Source organism: Pithys albifrons, chromosome 4 (assembly GCF_047495875.1).
Source record: "Pithys albifrons albifrons isolate INPA30051 chromosome 4, PitAlb_v1, whole genome shotgun sequence".
NCBI lineage: Eukaryota > Metazoa > Chordata > Aves > Passeriformes > Thamnophilidae > Pithys > Pithys albifrons.
This window is the reverse complement of record NC_092461.1, coordinates 48,389,597-48,415,298: the sequence shown is the minus strand read 5'-3', so window position 1 is coordinate 48,415,298 and position 25,702 is coordinate 48,389,597. Positions and strand designations below refer to the sequence as shown.

The 25,702-nt window shown below is 34.1% G+C and overlaps 1 protein-coding gene across 36 annotated transcripts in view; it reads left to right on the top strand.

The window, feature by feature from the left end:
* The window catches only part of RIMS2 (regulating synaptic membrane exocytosis 2), a 448,599-nt gene that overhangs the window by 336,646 nt on the left and 86,251 nt on the right, over positions 1–25,702 (top strand). For 20 of the 36 annotated variants that reach the window (XM_071554038.1, XM_071554007.1, XM_071554005.1 and 17 more), the window contains 3 exons: positions 4,142–4,174; positions 13,867–13,902; positions 18,666–18,766. In XM_071554038.1, coding sequence (XP_071410139.1) covers positions 4,142–4,174; positions 13,867–13,902; positions 18,666–18,766 — 170 coding nt within the window. The remainder of the gene's footprint in view (positions 1–4,141; positions 4,175–13,866; positions 13,903–18,665; positions 18,767–25,702) is intronic. The other 16 variants (XM_071554024.1, XM_071554023.1, XM_071554010.1 and 13 more) reach the window with 6 other exon arrangements.

Genomic DNA, 25,702 nt, shown 5'->3' with positions numbered 1-25,702 from the left:
AAGTAATTAAAAATGAAGTGGTGTTCATTTTAAAAGATGTTTGTAGTCAAAAGTAAAAGAATGATAGATTGAGGATTATGAAAAGGAAGATATGGTTAGAAGTGGGAAATGAAAGAGGCTAGAAAAGAGAAAGTAATGATAGGGGAGAGAGAGAGGATTTTCTTTTCAGGATTCATAATATTTGAAATCCAATGTGTAACTTTAGTGCATTGATATTATGAAATATTACTCTGTCTTTTTTTTCTTAGAAAAATTAAAATGTGGACTTTATTCAGAGAAACAAAATCATGAAAGTACTCTCTCTGAATTCTTTATTTAGCTTACCTCTTGAGACTTATAAAAAAGTAATGCAGTCTATATGGTTTATTTGATTTAGAGAATATTTACAATTTCATCTTGTATATTATTTTCTACCTTCTTTTCTCTTATCTTTACCCTTGGGTAGGAATAACGCATTTCCCATACTTATTACCTTACCCATTGTATTTTTTATATAGCTTGTGTTACATATGGCCTGTATTATGTAACTGCACAATTAAATGTATTGGTTTAGTCTTTCCTGTATTTTCTTTATCCTATGACTATATTTTTGTGCAAAAATATCAGCATACATCCAGTACACATGTGTGATTTTTTTGTGTATGGATTTCTGCTTTCAGATAAAGAACTACTTTAACTAGTAGGGAATTTCCTCACTGAAAAAAAAATTCAGGAGTGTGGAACAGGCTCTGTATCTACAGGAATGTTACTTGAAGTTGTGGCTTAATGCATTTAAAGAATATTATATATTATATATACTGATTTTATTCACATTTTAATGTAGTAAAATAGGCTTTCACTCTAAATATTTTAATAAATATTTGTGCTCTTAACTATACTGCTCTCTACTCTCCTGTCTGTATCTTTAGCATTGCGGAGTTTGAATGGTCAGGGAACATCTTTCCTGAGAGTTAAATGCATTATGTTGCTCTTCAAGTCTAATCACATCCAGACCAATAACATATATTTATGAAACATATAGACTCCATGGAGCATTTCTGTTTTAGAGTCTCCTCCATGTTCTCAGATTATGACTATTTGATTGTGCTATTGCACATCTCATTTTGTGAAGAGTATTGGGAAATAAGGCCTCTCAAATCTGAGGCCGTATTTCCAGTGAAAGATCTTTGATTTTTAAGATAAGATGAGAATTAAATTAAGAAAACCCTCGAGGGAAAAAGAGGAGTAATTAACTTATATCTCTTTTATGCAGCTTTAAGAATTTTATATGGATGTGTTTGCCATGTAAAGTCTTTTTGAACAAAAAATACATCTTTTCAATGAGTGACATTATTTAGAATGAACAGTTCTGTATCAAAGAATGATAAAAAAAGGGTTTGGAGTGTTTTCAGACTTACAGCGCAATACCTGTTTTTCATTTACTTTATAAGTTTATGTACTGAGAGTTTCATTTGTGTCTAAATCTGTATAATACCCTTGTACATACTAGTGTCCTTCATCAAGATGAGCAATTGATCCAAATGAATGCTTGTTCCAAAACAAAGCAATAACCATGCAAATGAAGACTGCCTATTGACAGGATGTAAATTTAATGGAGTTTCTGCCATTGTTTTATTCCTGAATTTAAATGTATTTTCATCAACAAAGATTATTTTTTAGCTTAAAAGCTACAGAGACAGGAATTTTCAAACTAATATATGGGATTTATGGCATGGCTTCTTAATCACGAGAGAATTGATTCCCATAAGTGCTATTGTGTGTAAATTAGTATTCTATTAGCAATTCCTTCTTGTCATCATTAATTGAAAGAAGTTGGTGCATTACCATGTCACAAATTCTACTAATTCATTAATATTTCTACCAGATAATACAAAAATTTTCTAATCCATTTATCACAAGATATGAGATATCAACTGATCAAGTATCCACAGTGAGAAGGCACCTATTGTATTTTTCCCCTCTGGATTTTATGTGAATTATTCTCCTAATATGTTTGATGAGTAAAAACTTAAAACTGAAAAGTATTTCTAATTAAGAAATTTTTTTTCAATTTTGATGTGTAAATATCTTTCCATAACAAATACTTTGCATGAACACTTTTAAAAATGCAATTTTTAAAAGGTATTAGTATATTTGACTGATATTCATGCAAATATTGGTCATTTGATTCTAAAATTTTCAGAGAACTTGCCTGCTATTCAGTTGTGCCCCACTGACATTTCTAGAATACCTTGCATTACCATACTAGATATACCCCAAATTTGGAAATAAGGTGATTCCAGAGTTGCTTTGAAAATTTGTAGAGTTTATCTTAATGCAGTATATGTCTCAAAGCTGCTCATTCCTATGGATATTGAAAAATAATAAACAAAGTATAAGGGGGTGATAGAAACTTTCTAATAACAGGTTTGGCTATAGCAGGACCACCACTTCAGGGCTATAGACATGTAATATAAAACATTTCCAGAACATTTTAAGTACTTTTAGCTGTGTTTTGTTGGTGTTAATTATGATTTATTGTTTATTTAACAGTTATAGCAACTATAACTACATACATTAATATGAGCTTTAGTACACCATGGAGAAGCAGATGTTTGTGTTTGTGTATTTCATCTAATGGATTCCTTGTACTTGCTCAGACAAAAAGATATTTATATGCCATTAATTTTATTTTTTTTAACATAAGACAGCAACCTTTGTCAAAACTGTCAGCTGCTATGCTTTCATATTACATATCTCTATATAACACTTGTGTATTCATCCTGTAAGCAAATTTAATTGCCTAAAAATGCCTTCTAATTATGTACATTTCAATCTGCTTGGTTTTGCAACAAAATGTTGGTAGAGTCTTGGCATTTGATGGTAGATGAAAGCATAATCTATCAGCTATAGAATGCAGTTGTTTAAGTATAGGACATAATGGTTATCAGATGAAATTCAGTGTTGTGTTTAATTTCATTTTATTGATTTATGTTGATTATTCTAATTTTGCATTTTGTCAATGCTATCTAAATGTTGACTCTAAAATGCTAAATTACAGCTATTTTTGTGGTGTATTAACTTATCTCGTGTCTGCAGTGTTAATGCATTATGAGCAGTGTTCTGCAACTCATTAACAAACTGCATGTTGATATTAGATAAAATTTATAGATTTTTTTAATATTTTGGATGATTTTTGGAAGAAAGCATTTGTTCTGCTAGTTACAGTACCTTCACAGTTCTTTGTAATTATTATTACTTTTCAAAGTGAGTTCCTCCTATTCTTTTGCTACAAATACATTTTCAGTACAGAGCATGACACTGTCCCTCAGATGTTCTCCATGTCTGAAATGCCAGTGTGTTTTTCAATGTGAAGTAATAAAGTAAGTAATGCTTTGGCACTTAACTTGCATGCATCTGTAGTAATTTAGACTTCTCTGAGATGAGAGTAGTCTTTGGTTCTGGAAAAGTACTCTGAATTGACCATGAGAGTTAATAGCTATACAGTCTCTTTTCTCACATTCTGTATTTTGGTCTGAATAGTTTTGCCTTTGGCAGAGTGTTACAATAATGCAATCCTTTCCAGAGTGTGTTATGTGGATTCTGAAATTTCACAGCTTGTACATACTTTTGGAAAAAAACCAATCTGTTTTCTGTTTTGGATATGTTCAGCATAAATTACAATAATTTTATAATTTAAAAATCAAATAATATACATCCCATTGGTGACATTAAACTGGGTGTTCAATATTTGAAAGAGAAAAATACTTGCCTTGAAGTAGATAATAGTTAAAAAAGTTGAACAGTCATGAACAGAAGTATTTATGCTAGTTAACATACTTTTTACTATCCAGCTTTTTCCTTAGCTTCATTGCAAGGATTGACTTTGCTGTCAATTATAACTTTTATTATTTCCTCAGCTCCTATACTAACTCTGTCTTTACTGTTCTTTTCCAACAACAGTAGTTTAACCACTTCTTCCTCAGCCTTCTTTTTTCTTCTAGTGTCTGTTATTTTTCCCCACTTACTAACTCTGCTCTGCAGACTTCTCTCTCAAACATTTTTTGGCCCTTTCCCTCAGTGTCAGTTTTAACCTTCTGAATACATCCTCTCACGCCCATCTCCTTTGTCTATGTCTGTACATTACACGATGTGATCACAGAAGAAGCGGAAACATCAAGGAGAAGAAACTCAGGTCTGTCTCTTCTACTGCTTTTCTCTGTGCTATTTTTTTTTCATTTTACCTTTTCTATAGATTTTATCACAGCTCACCTCATACTTTTCCCTCTCTTCCCCCTCAATAATTTTGCAGAATATTGGCAAGCTGTAAGAATTTAAGATGCTTATGTAATTTTTATCACCCATAAACTTTGTACTCTATAAAAAGTGATGAAAGGTAACTGATGACACATGTCATACCTTAAGACTTTAAACTGATTTGATTTGTATCAGATCAGTTCTTATTTCCCATCTCAATTATCTTTAAATTAGCCTTTAATCTTCCAACTAGCACATGAAAACAATCCATAATTTGTTTTATCTTGGCTTTAGCCTCTCCTATAAAAACTGCAGAAACTCTTATATAACTAGTTATTTTGAACCCTGGGGAGGATATAATTCCAAAACTGAATAATTTTAGTAAGTTAAATTTCATGCTCTGGAATTTCATACTTAGTTTGGAATTAGTTTATTTGAATAAAAACTTTTTCCATTAGAAATAGAGGTTGTTAGTGATCAAAAGCTCTTTTCTCATGACAAAAGTGTTGCAAAACATAAGGTTATGATAGCATGAGAGCAAGAAGAGTTGAAGGAGTTCTAATTTAGCTGTATTGTTTATGAGGATTTTATTTTATATTGTGCATTACTTATGGTTTCTTCTTTCGTATAACATTTTAATCTGCCATTTTATAGAATTTTCCATGTACTTTATATTACTGGCAGAGAACTAAAATGCAGCTCTAAAAATGCAGTAGTTGTTCGGACTTCTGTGCTTGTTCAGTTGGGGTATGTAGTACAACAGTGAAATTCCCCACATTTAAGTTAATTAAATTCATCTATAAAATTTATATTTTACAATTATTGTGCCAAACCTTAAATTTCCTGTGCCTCTGATATTATCCTAACAAATTAGAGAAACCACTTAAACACCATATAGGTTTAAAAATTGTGGAATTTTTGGGGTACATTGATTGGTCCATTAAACTTATGTGACATTTAGACAAACATTTTTGCCTTTACTGTGACTGTCTCCTTCAGAACTCAGATTTACCTTTTGTACTACTCTTGTCCTAATCAGAACCACATCTTAATTCTGTAAGATTATCCTTACAGAATCTTGCAGATGTTATTTGCTATGGTTTTCATATTAAATAAATATTGACGTAAAAATTGTTTAAATTAAAGGGTAAAATAATTAAGCATGGACAGAGAAATAAGTGTTAGTGTCTTCTGAATTCCCTCTTTGCAAATCAGCACTATTAAGAATTAATAAATTATGCTGTACTAAAACTGAGTAGACTTATCTTGTCCTTATGATCCATTCCCAGACCCCATGCAGGGACTCTGAGTCTCTTTTATTACGAAATTAAAATTAGATGATTGGGTGACCCATTTCATATCTGTTCATAACACACAAAAAAAGAAAAGTTGTGGGCCTTTTTATGCCAGAACATTCCTCTGAGTCATTGATTCAATTAATATATTGAATCAAAATATGGAATTTGTATGGAATCTATATGGAATCAAAATCTGTATCTTTCTTGGTGTTGGAAGAAATGAGACCTTAATATGATAAGTAATGCCTCAGAAAAAAACCCACATTTTCATCACCAATGTTTCTAGAACACATGTAAGTAGGCAGTAATACTGTATTATTAACTTTTTTTGGTCATTATAATTCAGATACTGTTCTTCAAAACATTATTTACCTCACAGTATAAAGTAAATGTATTAGACACTGATGAATTTAATTGTCTAGCACACAAATGCAAAAGCATGATCAGCACTGCAGTTGTAAAAGTTATTACTGACCTTAAACACAGGAGAAAACAATCTTTTTTGTGTATAGTGACGTATTTCCAAATGTACATTTGAAACGGACACTCCTCCATGTTTTGCCTCAGTAAGAAAATAGTTTGCACATTTCAGTCCAAGGCTTTGAGCACAGCTGAAAAGCAGGGTGACCTTTCAAAGGCGCACCTTTAGAACAAGGTGTTCCCACTCCTTTAGAATTTCCTTTAAGAAATTTTGAACTAGGATTATCCACTTACAGGTTTCATTAGGAAATTAGTTACACCTTATTTGTCATCCTACCAAACATTAATGTGAATTAAAGGATTTGATTTAAGATGTTATTAGACCAAGAGAGGGATTAGCTATTGATGTAAGGTGTTATTGACCAAGAGATGTTGGGAAGGTTAAGTAACTGAATACGTAACAATTGTATTAAAAAACACTTGCCATTTTCTCTCTATAGATATTACAATCTTTAATTGCAAAAAGGAGAAAATTTTATTCCTTAAAAAATGTGTATGTTCTTATTGGAAAGTTTTATGAAAGGACATGCAAAGCTTAAGCTTGCAAAAGCAAGTTCAGAAAGCTAACAAGCAAAGTATTTTAATATAAATTTTGTTATCTTACAGCAGTAGAGCTTGACAGCATCCTTAATAACAAACCCCTACTTTTCTTGAGTGAAGGAGGAGCTTTGTAATGCAGGGTTTTCACAATTTCTTTCTAAAACCGTATTTTTGAAATTAATATATTGCATATGTTTAGATACTGTGAAAACTTTTGGGGAGACATATGCCTCTTCACCTCCCCATGTACTCAGTATGAGAAATGGAAGTAAGCCCCTGCCTGCCAAAGATTCTTAGTGAGGAAGAAGAAATCTTTATTCTCATCAGTGAAATGGTTCAAAACTACCACTTATCACTGGGCCTAAAATTACTTGCAATTGAAAGTAATAATTACTGTGTTCTTCAAACATATGAAATACAGAAACCATTCTTCAGCCTTGCAAAATTAATCTAGGCCTAGAAGTGAGTTGACTCAAGTAACTGCCCAGAAATTGATCACCAAACTACGGAAAGGCTGATCTGTACTGGCTTAAAGGCAGTCAGTGCACATGCAGCAGAAATAGTGCTGGGTAATTAATCCTAGGTTTGTTCTGGAATGAAAAGGGGTGACATAGCAATGCCCAATCATTGCTACTTTCTAAGGCGCCTGGCAATTGGACGATAGTGAGGACTGTTCCATTTCTAAATGGCCATGAAAGGCAGGGAAATAGAGGTTAATGTTCTCTTCTGCAGCATCTGGAGCAAAACTGTCATGTGAAGAGACACAAAGGATTGATTAGAGGTTTTTTTTAACTTTTAGAATGAAATTCAAATAGACAAGGACTTTGAAGAATGGGTTTTTTTGTGCTTTATTATGAAGGTTTTTTGTAATAACATGAGTGCTGGAAGTGAAGCCTGCAAAAACTAGCAAAAGTATTGAAGATAAGTAACAAAATTGGAAGAGCTCATAGCCCCGAACAGTGGAGAGCCAAACAGTGGAAGGGTCTGGTAAATAAAAACTGTTGGAGAAAGCAACAACAACAACAAAAATACAGTTGAGAGGGTTTAAGAGGTACCGTGAGAGGTTTTTCATGCCTCCTTGAGTGGATTTACTGTGATATATTTATCCTCTACAAACAGAACATGACACATCTTTGCTTCTGAGTTACTGTTACAATCAGTATTCAGTGACACACTTTCCTTTAAAGACCAGGATGGTCCTTTGTTCTGTTTTCATATTCCTCATGTTGAAAAAATAATTCCGGATGGTATTTTAGCACAAATATGATTAAATTACTTGTGCATCTCTGAATGCTTCCATGATATTTAATTTGGCAGGCATGTTTAAAATCTGATGCCTTGGACTGTGAAAGATAAATTTAAAGCATCTACATCTGTATTTGGTCAACAAAACCCAAAAGGTACACTCCAAATTCAGTTTAATTTGACAAAGTCCAGTTTAAAGGTGCTTAGCGTGGTAATAGAGGTATCATACTGGATGGCTGGGAGTCTCTTTTTCATTATTTTTTATTTTGTTTAGAATTAAAACCAGAAACAAAAGGCCTCTGAATCCAACCCTCAAAGTAAGCATCTGTACTAAATCACATAAATAAAGACTGATCTTCAATCTGCTGAAGGAGTAAATATATAAGATTAGGTAAATTAAAATGACAGCATAATTGTGCAAAAGACAGAATAGCTCTGCAATTTTTTTTTTTCATAAAGGTTTGGTAGTTTAATTTGTAATTCAGCCAAGTCCTAAATACAGCTGCATACACCCCTATTGGGTTTGTGTACTTTGGTTAAATCTTTGACCATCTTCCAGTTATTGAGATGCTAATGAAGATGCCTTGCATGCTTAGGATGGCTGAAGAATCTCTATTAATACCTGTTTGCTTTTTTGGAAGCAGAGGCATAGTTATCATCAAGAATTTGTTCTTATGTTTTGATGTGGCTGTATCAGAATGTGAAATATTCTGTGGTTATGCTGTGAGGAACTTGCATGCTTGGCAACCAGGGTGTTGGAAAGTCTAACAATAGGACTGTGCTCAGGCTTTCCTGGAGACAATATTTATGGCATGACTGATCAGAAAGGGGTTTTATGAGTACAGGATATAAGCCTGTATTCATAAATGGCCTACTGACCACTCAGATGTTTTTCTTTTACACTTTCAAAATCCTATTTTACATCATTAATATAGGGAGGATGCACCAGAAATCTTGAGAGAAGCAAAATGGGATATTTCAGATAATATTTGACTTACTGCTTCTTTCTACCTTCCCTTTTCCATGTGGGGCTCAGTATTTTACAAAGGCCAACAAAATGTATGTTCACCTTTTTATGAGGCAACATGGAAAACCATCACAAACTACCCTCCTAAAATCACTTTGGAAAAGGGTCTATGCACCATAAAAAAAGAGCTGGTCGTGGCCTTAAACTTGACTTTAATAAACATGGCAATAGAACTTTCCAGCTTTCTTCAAAAGATCTTTGTCCTTTACCATCTGCATTGATCTCTAGTGATGAAGACCTGAGCTGACCCTGTCAATTTATGAACTTATAATTCATAAGTTCATAAGTAATTCTAGAGATTCTTTAACTTCCCAGCTTAGATCACCACACCATTTTATTCTTTTACTAAACAGTGCCACGTATTCTGCAAATAATCCAAAGCAACATTGTTAACATGCTTTGAGCATTGTGATAAAAATTTGTTTAAGTGGTGAGAAATGTCCCCCTGGGTTTCAGTCTTTGTTTAGTGTGTCAAGCTGCAAGCCAATAAATAAAAAGTCAAAACAAAAAAGCCATCAAGCCATTGTTGAACAGAACACATGAAGTCGTAGGCATGCTCCCCGCTAGGAGCTGCCTAACTGCAGTGGTCTGGTGTGAGCATGCCCTTTCAAGGATACTCATTGACACTTCTGTCACATTGAAACAGTAATATGAAAACACTTCAACGACCTTTAATTATTTTTCCCTTGTTCCCCGTTTCTGTGGGTGTCAGTCTTCTTTTCATTCAGACTGTGAAGTGGATCACAGACTTTGAAAGGCCTTGCTTGTTGCTGCAGTAACTTTTTTGTTTGCCACACATTGGACATAAATCCCTGGAGAGTGAAGTTCAGTAACCATTTATATGACACATCACCTGATATTTTGCTAGACCTGTAGATTTTAGGCAGTTATATTTTTCACACTGTTTACAGCCAGAATGACAAAATTTAGAGCTAATTCCTTAGAGGTAAAATTACAATTGAATGGCTCTTGAAACAGGAGGATATTTAATCCTTTGAGAACAAAACTGTCAACCAGCAAGTTTTGATGTTCAAAGTGAATACTTCTACATTTTACATTTTACTTTTAGGAGATAATCTTTTCTTTGCCTGATTTGATAATAGGGCTATGAAGATGGTGAAGGGCCTTGAGGGGAAGCTGTATGAGAAGAGGCTGAGGGCACTTGGTCTGTTCACCTGGAGAAGGGGAGACTGAGGGGAGACCTCACTGCAGTTACAACTTCCTATTGAGGGGAAGAGGAGGGGGTGTGACCACTTCCCTGGGGAGCCTGTTCCAGTAGTCAGCCACCCTCTGGGTGAAGACCCTTTTTCTATTGTTTAAGGGATTTTTTTAAATATAAAATTGATTTTCCTATATTCTCATGAATAACATTTCAAGAGAAATCTCTAGTAAGAAATCTGACTAGCATTTTTAAAAGTACTTACCAGAAGTTAGGGACCTACATGTATATCTGATTTTTAAAATAAGATTTTATTTAACAGTTTGCACAACCTTGAAAAATCAGACTCACTTTACAATAAGCACTTAAGTAAAGAAGCTAATTTATCCACTCTATAAATATAATTCCTAGTCATATTGTTGATATTAAGTTTTTGCAAATATGAAAAATAGAAGGATAAAACCTTTTTATGTCATTGTCTTATCTTCTGCCTAAACTCAGAGACAAACAAGGAGTTCCACATCTGTCTCTTGTCATGACATGCACATCCTCCAGCATTACAGCCTGCAATTTCTTTCACCCAAAACAAGGAAGTTGCAAATCTCATTTGTCTGGATCATAGGTGAGAGAAGAGAAACAGTTCAAGAGAAATCCAGGCTCTAACTTTAAGTTTGGGGCAGTCAGTGCGAGAGAAGGAAGGAACCCTGGTAGGAAGACTATACAGCCCAGAAGCTCCCAGTTGTAACCTTAAGGCTGCAGAGTCAGGCTTCCCCTCATCCTCATGAGGAAGTCGGCAATTTTTCAGAAATTGTTTGATCTGCCATTTTCTATTCTGCTTCTCCTGTGGAACTGTTATTCTGTTTGGTCATGTGCAGAAATGTCCATGTTCTGTTCCAAGGCACTTGGAGTCACTGCTCTGAGAGACTTCTTGGAGTGAGGTGGATGAGTTTGATGGGGCCCTGACACCTCCAGGTTCCCTCCAGAACATCAAAGCTAATTGATTTAAGGCATTTCCAAGAAAATGTGGCTTATCAAAGCCATTTCAAATCAGGTTTAGTTCTTGTTAAGGCTTGAATGAGGCTCTTGATTAGAATTCTTTACCATTCATATAATCTTCCAGATACGTGTTAGAAATCCATCAGATATACTAGAACCAGTTAGAAAAAATAGACCATTACAAGAGCAGGGAAACATGACTGTGTCTACTTGTTATAAAATGTCAGTGGTCATTATAATAGCAATGTCTACTGTGATGATGGAAGAAGGTTTTGAGAAAGGTTTATCTCTGAAAAACTTTAGTTCTTAAATCGAGATCATTACACCACAGGATATGGTATATGCTTTTCACTTTGTAAACCAATGTTAAATCAAGTAATGTAGAAAATGATCGACTAATGTGATGATACTGAAGACATCATATAAATAAAAATAGATCAAGATCTTTTGGAAATGACTGGTGACTTTGTCACTTTATATTTTTCAGTTTCAGAAATTTTAAAATAAATTCATAATGATTTACTGATTTTCAGCTGTTACAAGACATGGAAGCTCTCTGGAGCTTTTTTTGTTTTGAACACATAATGACCAAAAGCATTAACTAATTCAGTATCAACATCCTGAACCTGCTCTGAATTCTTTTAAGAGGTGATAACTGGGTCCGTAGATGCAGTGATCTTTGCTGTCGAGAAGTTGTTGTTTTATTTGGTCAATAGACAGTACTGATATTGTTCAGTTCTGCTGCTTCCCACCCAAGTGAGATCTTTTTCAATTCAATCCTTTCTAGTACTTCTTGAGACAAATCTTCACAATACAACTGAAACCTCACTTTGGAGAGTAGGTTCCATTGTGCTGGCCTTTCTTGTGGAAAATCTAAAGAATTTATTTCTCATAGAGATTTGTCACAGCACTTCAACTACACTTTTAAAATTCAAGAATCTAATATAATTTTATGTTTGCTAATACTATGGTATTCATTTCTACAATTCCATTTGGAAATATTTTTCTATATACTTTTTAAACATGGAGTAAGAATGAGTGAAAATCGGACAGGTTTCAACCTTCTTTACTTTGACAATGTATTTATTTAAAGACTCATGTTTGAAACATGTGCGCACATAAGAATAAATGGACTGCTAGGCATCTTAAAAAATTAATTATTATATGTAGTACAAGATTTCTATATCAAGATAATATTTAGACAAAATAGAGATTTCTCTTCACTACACATATGGAATAACTTAGAAAAGTAATCCTTCTCTCTGAATACAAGGGGTTTTTAATGACTTATTTCACTTTCATCTATTGTGCATTATGTTGGATCAGCGATACTGCTATCAAATAGCTTTCTGTTTTAGAAAGTAATGAGGCAGTAGAAGACACTATTGTAGATTTTACATTGGTGACAGCAATTTAAAAATTTTGAATGGTTGAAAAGCAAAAAGCCTTACTTTCTTTCTGCTGTGGTCCTAACACTGCCCACAACCCACGTAGACAGCACAGGCCAGGCTGCCCAAACTGTGTGGAGTATGGGGCAGGAAAGGTCAGGGAATGGGAGAGGTTTCAAGAACTGATTTAGGACCCACTGATTTACAAAAGTGTAGGTTTATGGCTTACCATATCTGTTTCTCATTAATTTTCCAAGTAGTTCCACTAGAAATTTCTAGCAGAAGAATAACCTTGATCCCACACATGATGGGAACCAAGGTCCTGTCAAAATGTGGTCCATTATTTGTGCTTTCTACAGGAGCAAATTTTTCTTTCTTATACTTCTACCTTAATCCAGTATGATTTCTTACTGAGTATGACTTCATTCCCTGCTTTTATACCCATCTACTAAATGGTATTTCCTTAAAATATAACACCTCTGTTCCCCTCTTCAGTCTGTGTGCTGTAAATTAGATCATAATTTTGTGAGTAACCCTCAATAACCAATAATTCTGGAAAAAATATTTAGTTCTAGTAATGTGTGCTATTTTTGTTGTGTAGCTTGGGGGCTGTTGCCTCTATTCATGGGATTGTTTTAATTGAATTGAATACAATTTTGAAAAAGAAACAGCATCTATTTAAAAGTTAATGTATTTCTAATTAAAGTAAATTTCATTTGACTTAAAATTCTTTCACATTAGTTACAAAACTTGAATTTTAGATTATTTATGGGCTGCCAAATTACTTTATAGTCATCCAATGTATTTTCATTTCTTTGTGACAAAGGAATGCCCTGAGCCATTTACAACCTTTGATATGCATTCAGAGTATTTGTTGGCATCAGTCAGCTGAATTTATGTGCATAAACTGGGTTCTGAGAATCGATGGTAGTATCTTTTGTTCTTCATAATTTTTAACTCATACAAACTATGGTGATATTATTAAGCCTTTTAACCTGTAGAAGCTATGAGAATTGATTAAACCAATGAAGTTTTAAATAATTACTGAAAACTATTCTGACACATTCATTTTTTTTTCCTAAACCATTAGGCTGTATCTCGTGTGTGCACTGCATAAAATATACAGCACAAGCAAATTTTCTATATCTATTTTTGTGTCATGTAAATCAGTGAAAATGTAAAGCAGCTCTATCTGACACCCGCCTTGCTCTCTCTTTGTTGAGTGTGTTAATGATTCTGGAAGTGCACAAAGTACCCATTGGTTCCCTTCAGTAAATGTTTAGTAGGAGCACAGAAACGTGTACACTAGCATGCAGTGAATGTGCCTCTGGATAGAGCTCCATACTTGGTTGGTTGACTAAACTCATCAAGTTAAATTAATTTAGTGGGGTTTATTATTTTTTCTTTCAATGCATGATTTATATTATTTTTTTATTATTTCTGCATTTTCTCTCTTCCCCTCTTTTTGTTTTACATATCGCTTTCATTTATTTATAGAAGAAAGAAAAGCAGATCCAGAGAATGGGGATACAGGTAGGGTGACTTATCCAAAATGTGTTTGTGTTCTTGCCTTAAAGTTCGTTGATCTATTATGTTTAAGCAAGTGTGTAGCATAGAGTTGGATCACAATTTTGATGTATTTGGGGGATTTCAAAACAGACAATGGGAAATGGAATGTTTCCCAAACATATTTCCTTTGCTTTTTTAAGGGAGTCAAATTAGAGTGAGAAATGGGAAGTCAGAAACCAGAATCAGCAAAAGAAGGCTGTCATAAACTTTTTCTATTCTGTCCTTCCCTCTCGAGACACACATCTCCTTTTTCTTCCATATTACAGGTTTCTCATTTCCAAAATCTCAGTGTTTCTTTTGTCCCTTCAGCACTAGATTTTTCCTATGCCTGAGTGGCTGTACCTCCCAAATTTCATATCCCTTTTGTCCATATGTATCCAAAACTAAATCTGTCCCAAAATTATAGGAGAAATTCCACTCTACTTCCATACCTCAGTTTCCCTTTTATTCTCTGTGCCCCCAAAGCCTCACTGTACAGCACACTCCTCCAAACAAATTACCATCAAAGTCTGTAGGAGCAAGAATGGTTTAGTAACTCCCTCTGAAGAAGACAACAAAAGAAAGAATGAAAGAACAGATGTCCCAGCTGATCTTATTTTTATTTTTAAAATAGGTATGTTTGCCTTAGGCTAAGCTGGGTGATAAGGCAAGTTTGTTGTCACTTTTGTCTCTGGTGTGGATCACAGGCTATCAATTGAAGGGTCTTACCTACCCTAGAGAGTAGCAAATATTTCACCTGAAGAGCAAATTTAGCTCTTTAGCTCCAGGCTGAATTGAATAATTGCTTATCTCCTCATAAACTCCCTGAGCAGCTGAGGTCAGGAAAAGTTAGGTATTAACCAAATCACTGATTACTGCCCTTTAAATGAAACAATCATTTAGTTTTCAGTTATGGGGTAAGCTTTAATGGTGAAGTAGCTGAATGTTATCTTATTTCAAGCTAAAACATGAAAATAATGTTTTTTTATTTGAAGCTGGAGCAGTGATTCCAGTGTCTGCCCTGAATCCTGTTGTAGGACTGGAATTACATAGCCACCACCTAGACCATGGTAGGAATTACACTGATATCACCTCAGTAGGGCTTGTCCCTAGGTCCACTTCAATAAAAAAGAATTAGTTCCTTCTTCTACTATGTTAATAGACAATAGTAGTTACAGCCTGAGCTGGGTGCCACCTGTTGCTTGTTACTGGATTTTATAGTCTCTATGGGTGGCTTGATTTCCTGATAGCACTTCTGCTCATCTAATCTTGTTTGCAGCATCTGAACTTTTCTGATGTATTCCTACAGCCTCCAGGCTCCCTTTCTGTCTGTGTCTTGAGACATTTCCCTATTTTTGTTACAGAACATCCTGTAGCTAAAGTTGTAATTATTTGTCTATTGGTTACATTTCCATAGATAAAAACAAAGGTCAAAGTACAATTCATGTGGCCTAAGTTTTAATTTACAGTAGTCACTAGAGCTAAACTCTGGCAAAACTGTGGATCTGAGGGCAGGTTACAGGGCTGCTGTGCACAGTACTTGGGTGTCTTATTCTGGCATTTAAGGACTAGTTGCACTGTTTTCCATCAGCACACTCTCTTTCAAAAAGGTGGAGAATAGCTGGTAATGAATCAGCAGCTGGCTCTTGTCATACAGGAATTTCCCACGAAACACCCACTGAGCCAACTTTCAGGCCATGCATTTTTAATGTCAGAGAGTTATTCAAAATAATCAAAATGCCAGCATGTTGCCTACAGTGCAATGATCCCAGTTATGTTTAGTGGTTTTTGTGTTCCTATAGCTGAAATTTGAGTGTTTCATTGGATATGTTGGAGGTACAGCTATCATTTAGAACCAAAATTCTGGAAGGAAATTAAGGCACAAATGTACAAATAAACCCATTTTCCCTGGCCAAATTCAGTTGTATTTGCTTTGGTATATTGTGGCAGTACATCAATATGTGAAAAGTAACTTTAATTTTTCTAGTGTCAGCCTGTAGTCCTGAAAATGTGTTGTGCTGGGCTCTAGCTAAGAATCTGAATAACACAAGGGCTCAGACAGCCCTCATGTTTATTCAGATATGTGAAAGCTTATGCTCCTACATTTTCACCACTGTTGATTAGTGGTTAGATTCAGGTTAGTTCTGGTTTGTCTACACATACTCCATAAACAGTTTCTGATTACAGTGGAGTTCTTGGGATGTTCAGCCTTGGCTATCAAACCCATGTTAAAAACTCAATGCACACAGAAAGTTACTGAAGTCTCTAGGAGAATTTTCTGCTCCTGCTAAACCCCCTCCATGGGTTCTAGCAGGTAAAGGTTTGTCAGCAGAAGGGGAGTTGGGGATAGCCCTGCATTTCCACACTTGGTGCAACAGGCCTGTGCGCTCCACCACGGGAATGGGAGGTTCTGCAGGTCAGGTCCTTGTACAGTAGAACCAGAGCTGATCTTCTACATTATGAACTTTCCACTGCCCTCAGGTTTTCCTCTTTTTGCATATAACTGAATTAACTCACTTGCTAAAGACAGTTTCAAAAATACAAAGCAAGTTAGATTTTCCTTTAATAAGATTTTATGGCAATTGAATATTTTTGCAAATTTTTTCTAACTTATTTTTCTCTTGAGACAAAAATAATCCACAAATTTTGCTTGTTTTGCTGCAGAGGACTCACACCAAGGTATTATACGATATGCTCCCCTTTTGAAAGGCATATTTCAGAGTGCTTGATTTGCATATTGTAGGCATTTGGATTTGTGACAATGTAGCTTTCACTTTGCCAACTGACCATAGGTAAGAATGGATATTTTCTCAAGTAATTGTGAAATGTCTCGTTTATGCTCAAGAAGTGTTATTTCATCACTTCTTGTAATTTCCTGCAATTTGGCAGAATGTCTACAGACAAAGAACACATGTGATGATTTCATAAGAAAGCAAGAAAAATTGACAATATTTCCCCTTTTGTGAAAAATATTTCCTTTTTTACACTACTGAAAATGTCAGGTGAATTTGCAGAATGTTATGGTTTCAGCAAAAGATGGCTTCTGTCTTCGAACAGAAGTTATTTTACTTCAAAAATAACTTATGTGACTTTTGTCATTGGAAAAAAAATTCATTTTCCAATGTAAAGTTTTTGTTTCCAAGAGAAAAAAATTATCTTTAGAGCTTTTAAAACTCCATCCTAAAAAAGTCACTTCATCTTAATGATAAATTGACAAATACTGCTATGGGATCTATAATAGTTGAGGAAAATTGTGATAGGAAAAACAAGTTGTATTCTATTTTAAGAATTTTCATCTGCTGCTCTCTTTTTGATTTTATTTTTCCTTATAAAACATCATTTCTTCTTTATAATTAATTTTTCTTAATTTCTCTTAAAATTATTGATGAAATCTTTTCCTTCATCTTGCTTTGAGGAATAAAGATGGAGACTTAGAATGGAAAAATTAGAAGCCAGAGGGTTTATAGAAAACAGTATAACTTAGTCTTGCATTCCCACATCCTTTCACTTCCTCTCCTTGCAGATTTCTTATGAAGTGCCCCAACACTGACTTGGCACCTCTCACAGTATTTGCTGCTACGTTTATTTTTCTCAAGAAAGAAAATACAAAGCTCAGAAGCCTTGCATAGGTCCTGTGCAGAGCCCTTCTTTAATATTAGGTTATGACTTAGAGGAGAGGTTTAGAGTTTAAATCAGGTTTATGTAGTACACTGAAATCTCAGATTGTTCAATACACATAATATAGAGAAACTTCCACTTATGACTAGTGGGATTCTGAAATTTTAATCCTAGACAACTTTTGAATGTTAAAATTATGGAAAGTTTAAGACAGTCAAAATGAATACTTTCTAGCATTTAGGGGATAATAAACTATTCTTGATTTATACCATGTTAAAGTGGAAAAGAATCTAACCTGTGTGTGAATAATAGCTAATTATATTTTGTTTGAAAACCTTTCCTGAGCTGTTGTCTTCCTTTTATTTTTCTATTTCTCAGTCCTCCACCTCAGCTTTGGTGCTTACTGCCTTATTATTTTACAAAGTAAATCATGGTGTTACAGTGCCAGTTGGTTGAAACCAGCTGCAGCCTGAGTCATGTTGTAAGAACCCATGCCTGACAGAAACTAATTATGGATTTGATCCAAGGAGAGTGAATACTGAAATTGTTCTTGAAGTTGTGTGTCATTAGAATGTAATAGAGTGATGCCACTGGGTGGCTCTTTAAGATTCCTTTAGGCATCTTTAAATTGTTTTGAGCACAGTAAGAATATGATCCAATAGCAAACACAGGGTCTGCTAGTCTGTGGTTGTCACTTGATTAGTAATTTGGTATGTAAATGCAGGACCAAGATCTGCACCCAAAATAAGCAAGCTGTATTTGCATTCCTTTCTATTAAATGACTCGATTTCTCTTGCATATTTTTGAAATAGTAACTTTATATTCCGTGGAAACATTGTGTTCCATTTATATTGAGTTTTTCACAAAGTTGGTTCCATTTGAATTGTGTAGATAATACAACATTTGCTAAGATTGTGCTGAAATACTTATCTGCTATTTTCCTCCTGTTTTAACTTTTTACTTTTCCGCAAAACTGTATTTCAGAAACTAAAATTATATACACAGAATTTAAGTAAATCAAATTTCATCTCTTTCTGTTAAAACTTCCATGAGCATAATTTTAACCTTGGAATTGAGGACTGCTTGTGTATTTATTTTTTCTTTTTTTTTTTTTTTTTTAAACTTAACAGGTGCAATGGATGTAGAAGAAAGGAGTCGCCAAATGAAAATGAGCAAGTACAAACAGGTAGCAGGATCAGATTCCAGGCTGGAACAAGATTATCATTCTAAGGCAAGGGAGTTTTGTTTTGAAAAGCAACAAAATATGCTAAACTGAAATGTCCAACATCCTATTTGAAAGTAATAGATGAGTGTCAGGTTTTTGCTGCGATAAAAGTGTCTTGTGTGTCTATAATAAAATTTTTTTAAAATGTGAAGCCAAACTCTTAACACACAGTGTTCTTGGTTATTAAAATTTAAGAAGGATAAGTTAAAGTAGACCAAATAGGTAGTGTAATTATCCACTGGAGTGAACAACAGGTCCATGACTTAAAAGAGCAGTGAAAAAGATGTTTATTGAGTGACAGATGGAATGAGAGCTATTGAAACTTGTTCATGGCTTTCATATAGTTAAACAGAGAGTTGTCTTGATCAATTGAAAACTGGAAGATGCAGTGTTGCTTTGTTTAGTTAGCACTTGGAAAGGTATGTTATACATCACAAAGCTTGCACTCCGGCTGTGGCAGTTTGCCAAGAATCTGAATCTCTGTCTAGTAGTATAACCTTAAATATACTATCCAAAATTTGTGCTATCTGGAACAGGGTCATGTCATGTAGAGTGTGTTAATTAAAATAATCAAGATACTTTCAATTTAAACTTCTATTATGCAAAAATAATTTCATGTCCTCTAAAAGACTTCATTAATTGAGGTCAGATTGTAAGTGGAAAACATGAGATTTCTGACCTATAAATCTGGCTGAGGAAGAGAAGTCTGTTTTAGACTTTTATTTCCAGGTTGTAATTCCTTGCTCCCAGAATTGGCAAAGCTGCTCTAAAATGAGACATTAAATATTTGAAGGCAAATATATTATCAAATTTATTAAGTATTATTAGTTTTGCAGAAAATGTAGATTAATACACTTGTTATAATTACTTTCTTGAATATACATTTCAGTGTGGGAAAATAGAGCAAGAGCTTCAACAAAGCCCATTTCAAAATGGAAAACCCTGTTAACAAAAATAGATTTGACAAAATAAAAAAAAAAACAAAACTGAAAATGGCTTTACTTTAAAACTCTATAGATGTGCTGCATGATTATTTGGGTTTTTACAAATGTAGTTTTTACTACACAAGGCACCGGAATGTTTAATAGCATGTAGGAGGGACTTGGTATACTGTCATGTTTAGATATTTCTTTTCTTGACACCTATGGCAAAATTACTTTCACGTGTTTCTATATTGTGGGCTTTGAAAGATGTTACCTTTTAGAGATGAGCATAATACTGTGAGCAGACCTTATCGTAAGTGTTGTGATTGTATGTACCACAAAAATATGACTTTATGTATTGTATGTATAACCAGATTTAATCTGCTGATTTTCCTGCTCCCTTTATGCTTGACTGAAATTTGAGTCAGAAGTAGGACTGGTGTTGAGTAAATGGGTTCTCATGTGAAGGAGATGGATAGAATATAATGACATAAGGAAGTATTTACTATCCTTGTTTTTCCATTTCATCTACACCATATTGCTGGGCCTTACTCTAATACTTTATCTTTTTAATTAAAATTTTACCTTCAGTATTATTGGAATGTATTAAAGAGGAAAATTATAAATGGAATTATTTATGAATATGGTGATTTATTTATTGCATACATCAAACAAAATGTCTCCAGAAATAAACAGTTAATTTACTCTTCTGCTGAAGTGTAGTTTCAGTACTTGAAAATGAGTTTTTTATTCTATCAATGAACTTGTGGAACTAGACACTGAAGATTCACATATATGTATTAATACAAGATACATTCTTAAAATTGTGTAGTTTTAAAGCCATAGGAGAACTATAACTCTCTTAAGCCAAATGAGAATTCTGTCTTCACTTTTTTACTACCAATGCTTCAATTCCTCTTAATTAAGTTCTTATATTATTTAGAGACAGAAAATGAATAAGTACAATTTACGTACCTGGTTTCTACAAAAATTCTTAAGAGTCACGACCTGAAACACATATGTCAGATGCTGACTGAAATCCCATGTTCTGTGCAGTATACAGTGACTCTGGACAAGCAGGCAGTCAAGTGGGCCACTCCTTAGAAAAATGTCATAAAGTAAACTTTTGGCCACATTCAGGAGAGCTAGGGCATGGAATTTTCTTTTACCTTTCTGTTCTGTTTCTTTGTTTAAATGGAAGTCAACCGCAATGATATGTCCCTCATGATTACTTTAAGAAAAAAATTCTTTCCTTGCTAAAGAAGCAAAGGCTATAAAAGTAGAAGTTGTATTAAATATCAAAATAGGTATCCTGTATTGTACCACTCTAGCTTTGTTCTTCCTCTGGAAGTCAGCAGTAGAGGCTTTAGAGGAAGCCTCTTACCCTTCTGTGGTGTATAGTCATACACTAAGAAGCTTGTGGGGAAAACTTTACTTCCAGACCTTGGTATTCTTAGAAGCTGCTGAAATGTGAAATTGATTTTCCCTTCATATTTTTTCCTTCATAAAATTGCAGATTGTATTTTTATTATTCTTATACATGTCTTGTTATTTTTGGAAAAATAATTATTCTGGTTCCATAATATTTTGTATACATTAGTTTGGCAGGTAATACATTGTGTAAAAGGGTTATTTCCCCAAATGACTTCTTTCAGAAGCTACTGAAGTATGGTTTCAGGACAGACACGGGAAAGCAAGCAATATATTTATTTCCATATAATATTTACAACTAAGCAGACATGAAAGGAAAAACACTGTGGGCACTAAGGATAAGGTATGATAATTTCTGGTATTGGAGCAGCTATCTATATCTGCTTATTGAGTACTATTAGACTGTACCAAATAAGATATATACTAAACTCTGAATTGCAGTGCTGATAGAAGATGACATGCAGGAAAATTTGAATTCTGGAAAGACAGAAAAAACCACAGAAACACAAAAGTATTCCACTAGAGACAAAATGAGCCATTTGCCATACTGTGCCTCTGCACCATTGCCTGATTTGTGTAATTTCCCTCAACAATCTTTCTACGGCTGGTTTATTGGTTTGCATAAAAACTAAGCTTCCCAGTTCTAAAGTGTTTCAGTGAAATGCACTGTGAAGAGGGAAGAGCCAAGATGGGAGCTGAGCAAGGCTCATGCTAGATTCACGTTGTTCATGTTTGGTTGAACTGGCTTTTGAAGTTAGTTCCCAAACTGCCTCATCATATCTCTCTGAGTCTCTCTGCCTTGGTTCTTGCTTGGTGCTCCTGCCATTGGCTCTTCTGGTAAACAAATTGATAGTACTGCATTTGGTGAGTAACTGCTTTGCCTGGCCATTCTCAGCACTGCTCAGAGCCAGGAATTCCTGCTAACAAAACCAAGGATGACAGATGTGAGAAATCATGCCATTCCTCCCTCCTTGCCCCATGATTAGAAAATGCCCAGTGGAACAGCTGAGGAGAATTCAAACGTTTTGTTGCTATTGAGAAAAATGAGAGAAGATACTTCTTGTCTGTGAGTGCAAGAAGTGTTTGCAATCAGTGTGAAATCAGTGTAGAATCAAGAGAGATTTCCCTCAACACAGGCTGCATTAGCCACTATGAAAAGTCTGTGTCACTAAAAGCATAAAAGTTTAAACTAAAGGGGGTTGGATTTATATAGTAGTTAGAATAGTGAAAAATTATTGCTTTCTTTAGGAATAAAGGTAAAACAGAGACTGGCAACTAGCTGACACACATTTAAACCTCAAACTATCTTGAGACTTGTTTTATTTGGTTTCTTAGGAGAAAATAATGACTGACAAAAAGGCAGAGAACTTGTTACATAATACAGTAATTAGTCATAGTGAGTGGTGTAGTAATTAGGAATATAGTATGTTAGAGCAAGCAGGAATAAAGTTGGAATAAAAAAGCTAAAAGACCAGATAAAACCTGAATTTTTTGCTGAAGAAGCTTATTTAGTCAAACATAGGTAAGAGTATATCACATACAAAAAAATACTGAACATCAAAGAGGATTTTCCAACTACATCTTTAATGATTCATATTAGTGATAAAACTGAAACTTTCTACTTCACCAGATGTATGTAAAGCTGCACTTCCTGATAATCAAGAGCTGTAACTGAAGTTTAACATACAGCATAATTCTCTGTGTTTGGTGTAGAAGAATAGTACTATTAGGAATACTAGCATACTACTTTGTGATCATCTAAACTGAGAACAAGACCAAGAAAAATTAAACTGGGAAAGAGAAGAGTCAAGCATGTGCTCAGTTCATTTGAGTAGTGAAGATGCAGCTGAAATGCTCTTGGAGCATGCAGTTCCGCAGACTGAGACATTCTGATTCAGCAATAAATCAAGTACCACCTTGTGGGTTACCTGTGTGAGAGAATGTGCAAAAGGTAATAGCTGTAACACTGGAGGTGGAAGAGGCTGAATTTGAATACCTCAGAAACAGATCTTAATTTTCAGTCTTGTTGTAATGTGCAAAAGTGTTCAATAACTGCCTTTTCCCTCTGAAACCTGCAGTAAGTAGATGGGTCATTGTTACAGCTACATGTGGCATCCTCTGATCTCTGCTGAAGATTGAAATCTTTCATTTGATGGTGTTTCAGGAATGACGTTGTCTCCTTAAAAATCAAAGCAGAGCAGTACACAGAGCAGCAAAGATTGCTGCAGAAGCACTTGTCAGTTTTCTTCTTGAAACCCTTGTGGAGTTGAACAAATATCCAAGTAGTGTTAAGATCTTTGATAATTAATGCATATAACATGTATTTGATTTATATTTGGTTTGTATTGGCAATTGTTTTAGAGTTTGGGAGCTCTGGGAAGATCTTGATCTGCCCAGTAATAATTTGATAATTTATAGTAATTATGAATATACTTTTTTGATCCTATAATTGTTTCTTACAATGTCTATTGTTAAGGATGTAATTAGAAACATTCAAAGCATTGAATATAAAATGGATGCTACATTGGATATTTATATTCCCTCAAAACAGTGTATAAATTGTTCTGTAGCATTTCTATATAACATACCAACTTAAATTTTAAAATTTTAAATATCTAGATAAAACTTGGAAAGACAAAATAATTGGAATGTAGCTGTGCTGAAAAATAATTAAGAAGGTAAAAACTAACATGGATAAGACCACGTGCAAATATTCAAAGTAATGTTTCTATAGAATACCTGTAGAGCTAAGGATCTAACCAGTAGAATTTGACAGACTTACAAATGGAAATACCTGTGTGTAGTTTTATGGGTTCCCTTTATCTTCCCCTTGCCCACCTTTACCCTAATAAGCTCTTTGCTTCAGGAAATAAATCAAACACCAATTACACTAACAAAGAATTTCCCAGGTGAGGAAATTTTTTAGTTATTGACTGTTTCGTGGCTGTTGTGTTTTCCTATGGACTACTCAGTATTTGTAATTTTGGGCCAGAAACTTGATGGTTCAACCAGTTGTCTGGTCTGGAATGACAGGTCATGTCACTCCCAGCAGCCTGTGAGTGTTCAGGTTACGTAAGCAGTCATGCTCATGTGTGATATGTGAGGAATTTTACTGTTCAGTGCAGAGAGTCTCTCTGGCCCATAATGCTGAGAGCATTAATATTTTCAATCAAGTACTTTATTGTATTCTTAATATAACAAGTTTGTGGAATAAATTGCTGTAGTTCTGTTTCCTATAAGTACAGGATTTAAAGTTCAATTATAAGACCTAAAAATATACCTGGATGAAATAAATTCAGAATTCTAGAACTGAGCTCTATACACATGGTAATGTAGAAAATAACTTTTCTTTAATTTCTATTTTTCTCAGACTGCATTTTGCTGATGTGTTAAAAGTCTTTTAATGACTTTGACTATAGAAGTGGGTTGCTGTGGATTTTTTAGTCAAAGATGTGCAAATTCTCAGAAAATATTTCTGTTGCTGTCAGTTTTCTTTTTCTTTTAATTCAAGCTCTCTTTAATTTATTTTGGCTTTGATAATTTTCTAATTTTTTTTAATCTCGAGTATCCATGTCTCTATCAGAAATTCATGATATTTTTAAATGTAATACTGTGGTTAACAAAAGTACTGCATTCACACACAATGATTTTGGCTGAAATATAAACATCTGAAAGTAGACTGATACTGGCTGTCTTTATCTGTCAACAGGTAATTTCTGTTGTCACCCATTTGCTTAATTTTTGTGTAAGCTTCTATTGCTAATGATATATTTAGAAATCAGAGAATAAATACATTTTAGAATGTTGTTAAAGTACCTTTTAATTTTACAATGAATTTCAAGGAGAAAAAATGACTCCTGAAAGTACAAAAATAAAATTATCGGTCTGTTTTGGCTCTGATTATTCAGTATTTTATTGGAATCTATTGGGGGGAAAAAGGGCTTTTCAATAGCAGAAGATTATGTTTTGCCATTAAAAAAGCACAAAACCCCCTAAGTGTAACACATACTCTTGTGTTTTGCTCTTAAATTGATGAGTTAAATATTCTTTTGCAAAAAGCAAGTATTTTCAAGGAAAAATTGCCTTATCAAACATATATATATATTAAATATACAGCAAAATGTATATCAAATGATTTCTGTCAAAGCCAGATTCTATTGAGTATTGTAACCATTCTATTAACAATCACATTTTAAAATCACCTGGGTGATGTTTTGATCAACTTCTAGCCAGAGAAATCACTGCAATTTATCTTAAATCTTTTTATCCTTTTTAAAATAGAAGATTTTTTCTTTCAGAACTTCTTTATATAGACAACTGCTAAACTTTTAGTCTTTTGGTCTTTTCATAGTAAACTCAATTATTTCCATTTGCAGTTTTTATCTGCATTTAAGCTGTAAAATTCGAAGGTGCTACTGAATTGAATAACAGTTAATGAGTAACAAAGACTGTGACTATGCTTGAATTAATTGTCTAAGTTGTTCTAAAACTGATGTTATGCTGATAATAAATGAGACAATCTACAGAAAACAAGTAAAAAAATTAATTGGGAATTGTGTACTAAATATCTGGGTACCAAAGTCTGACA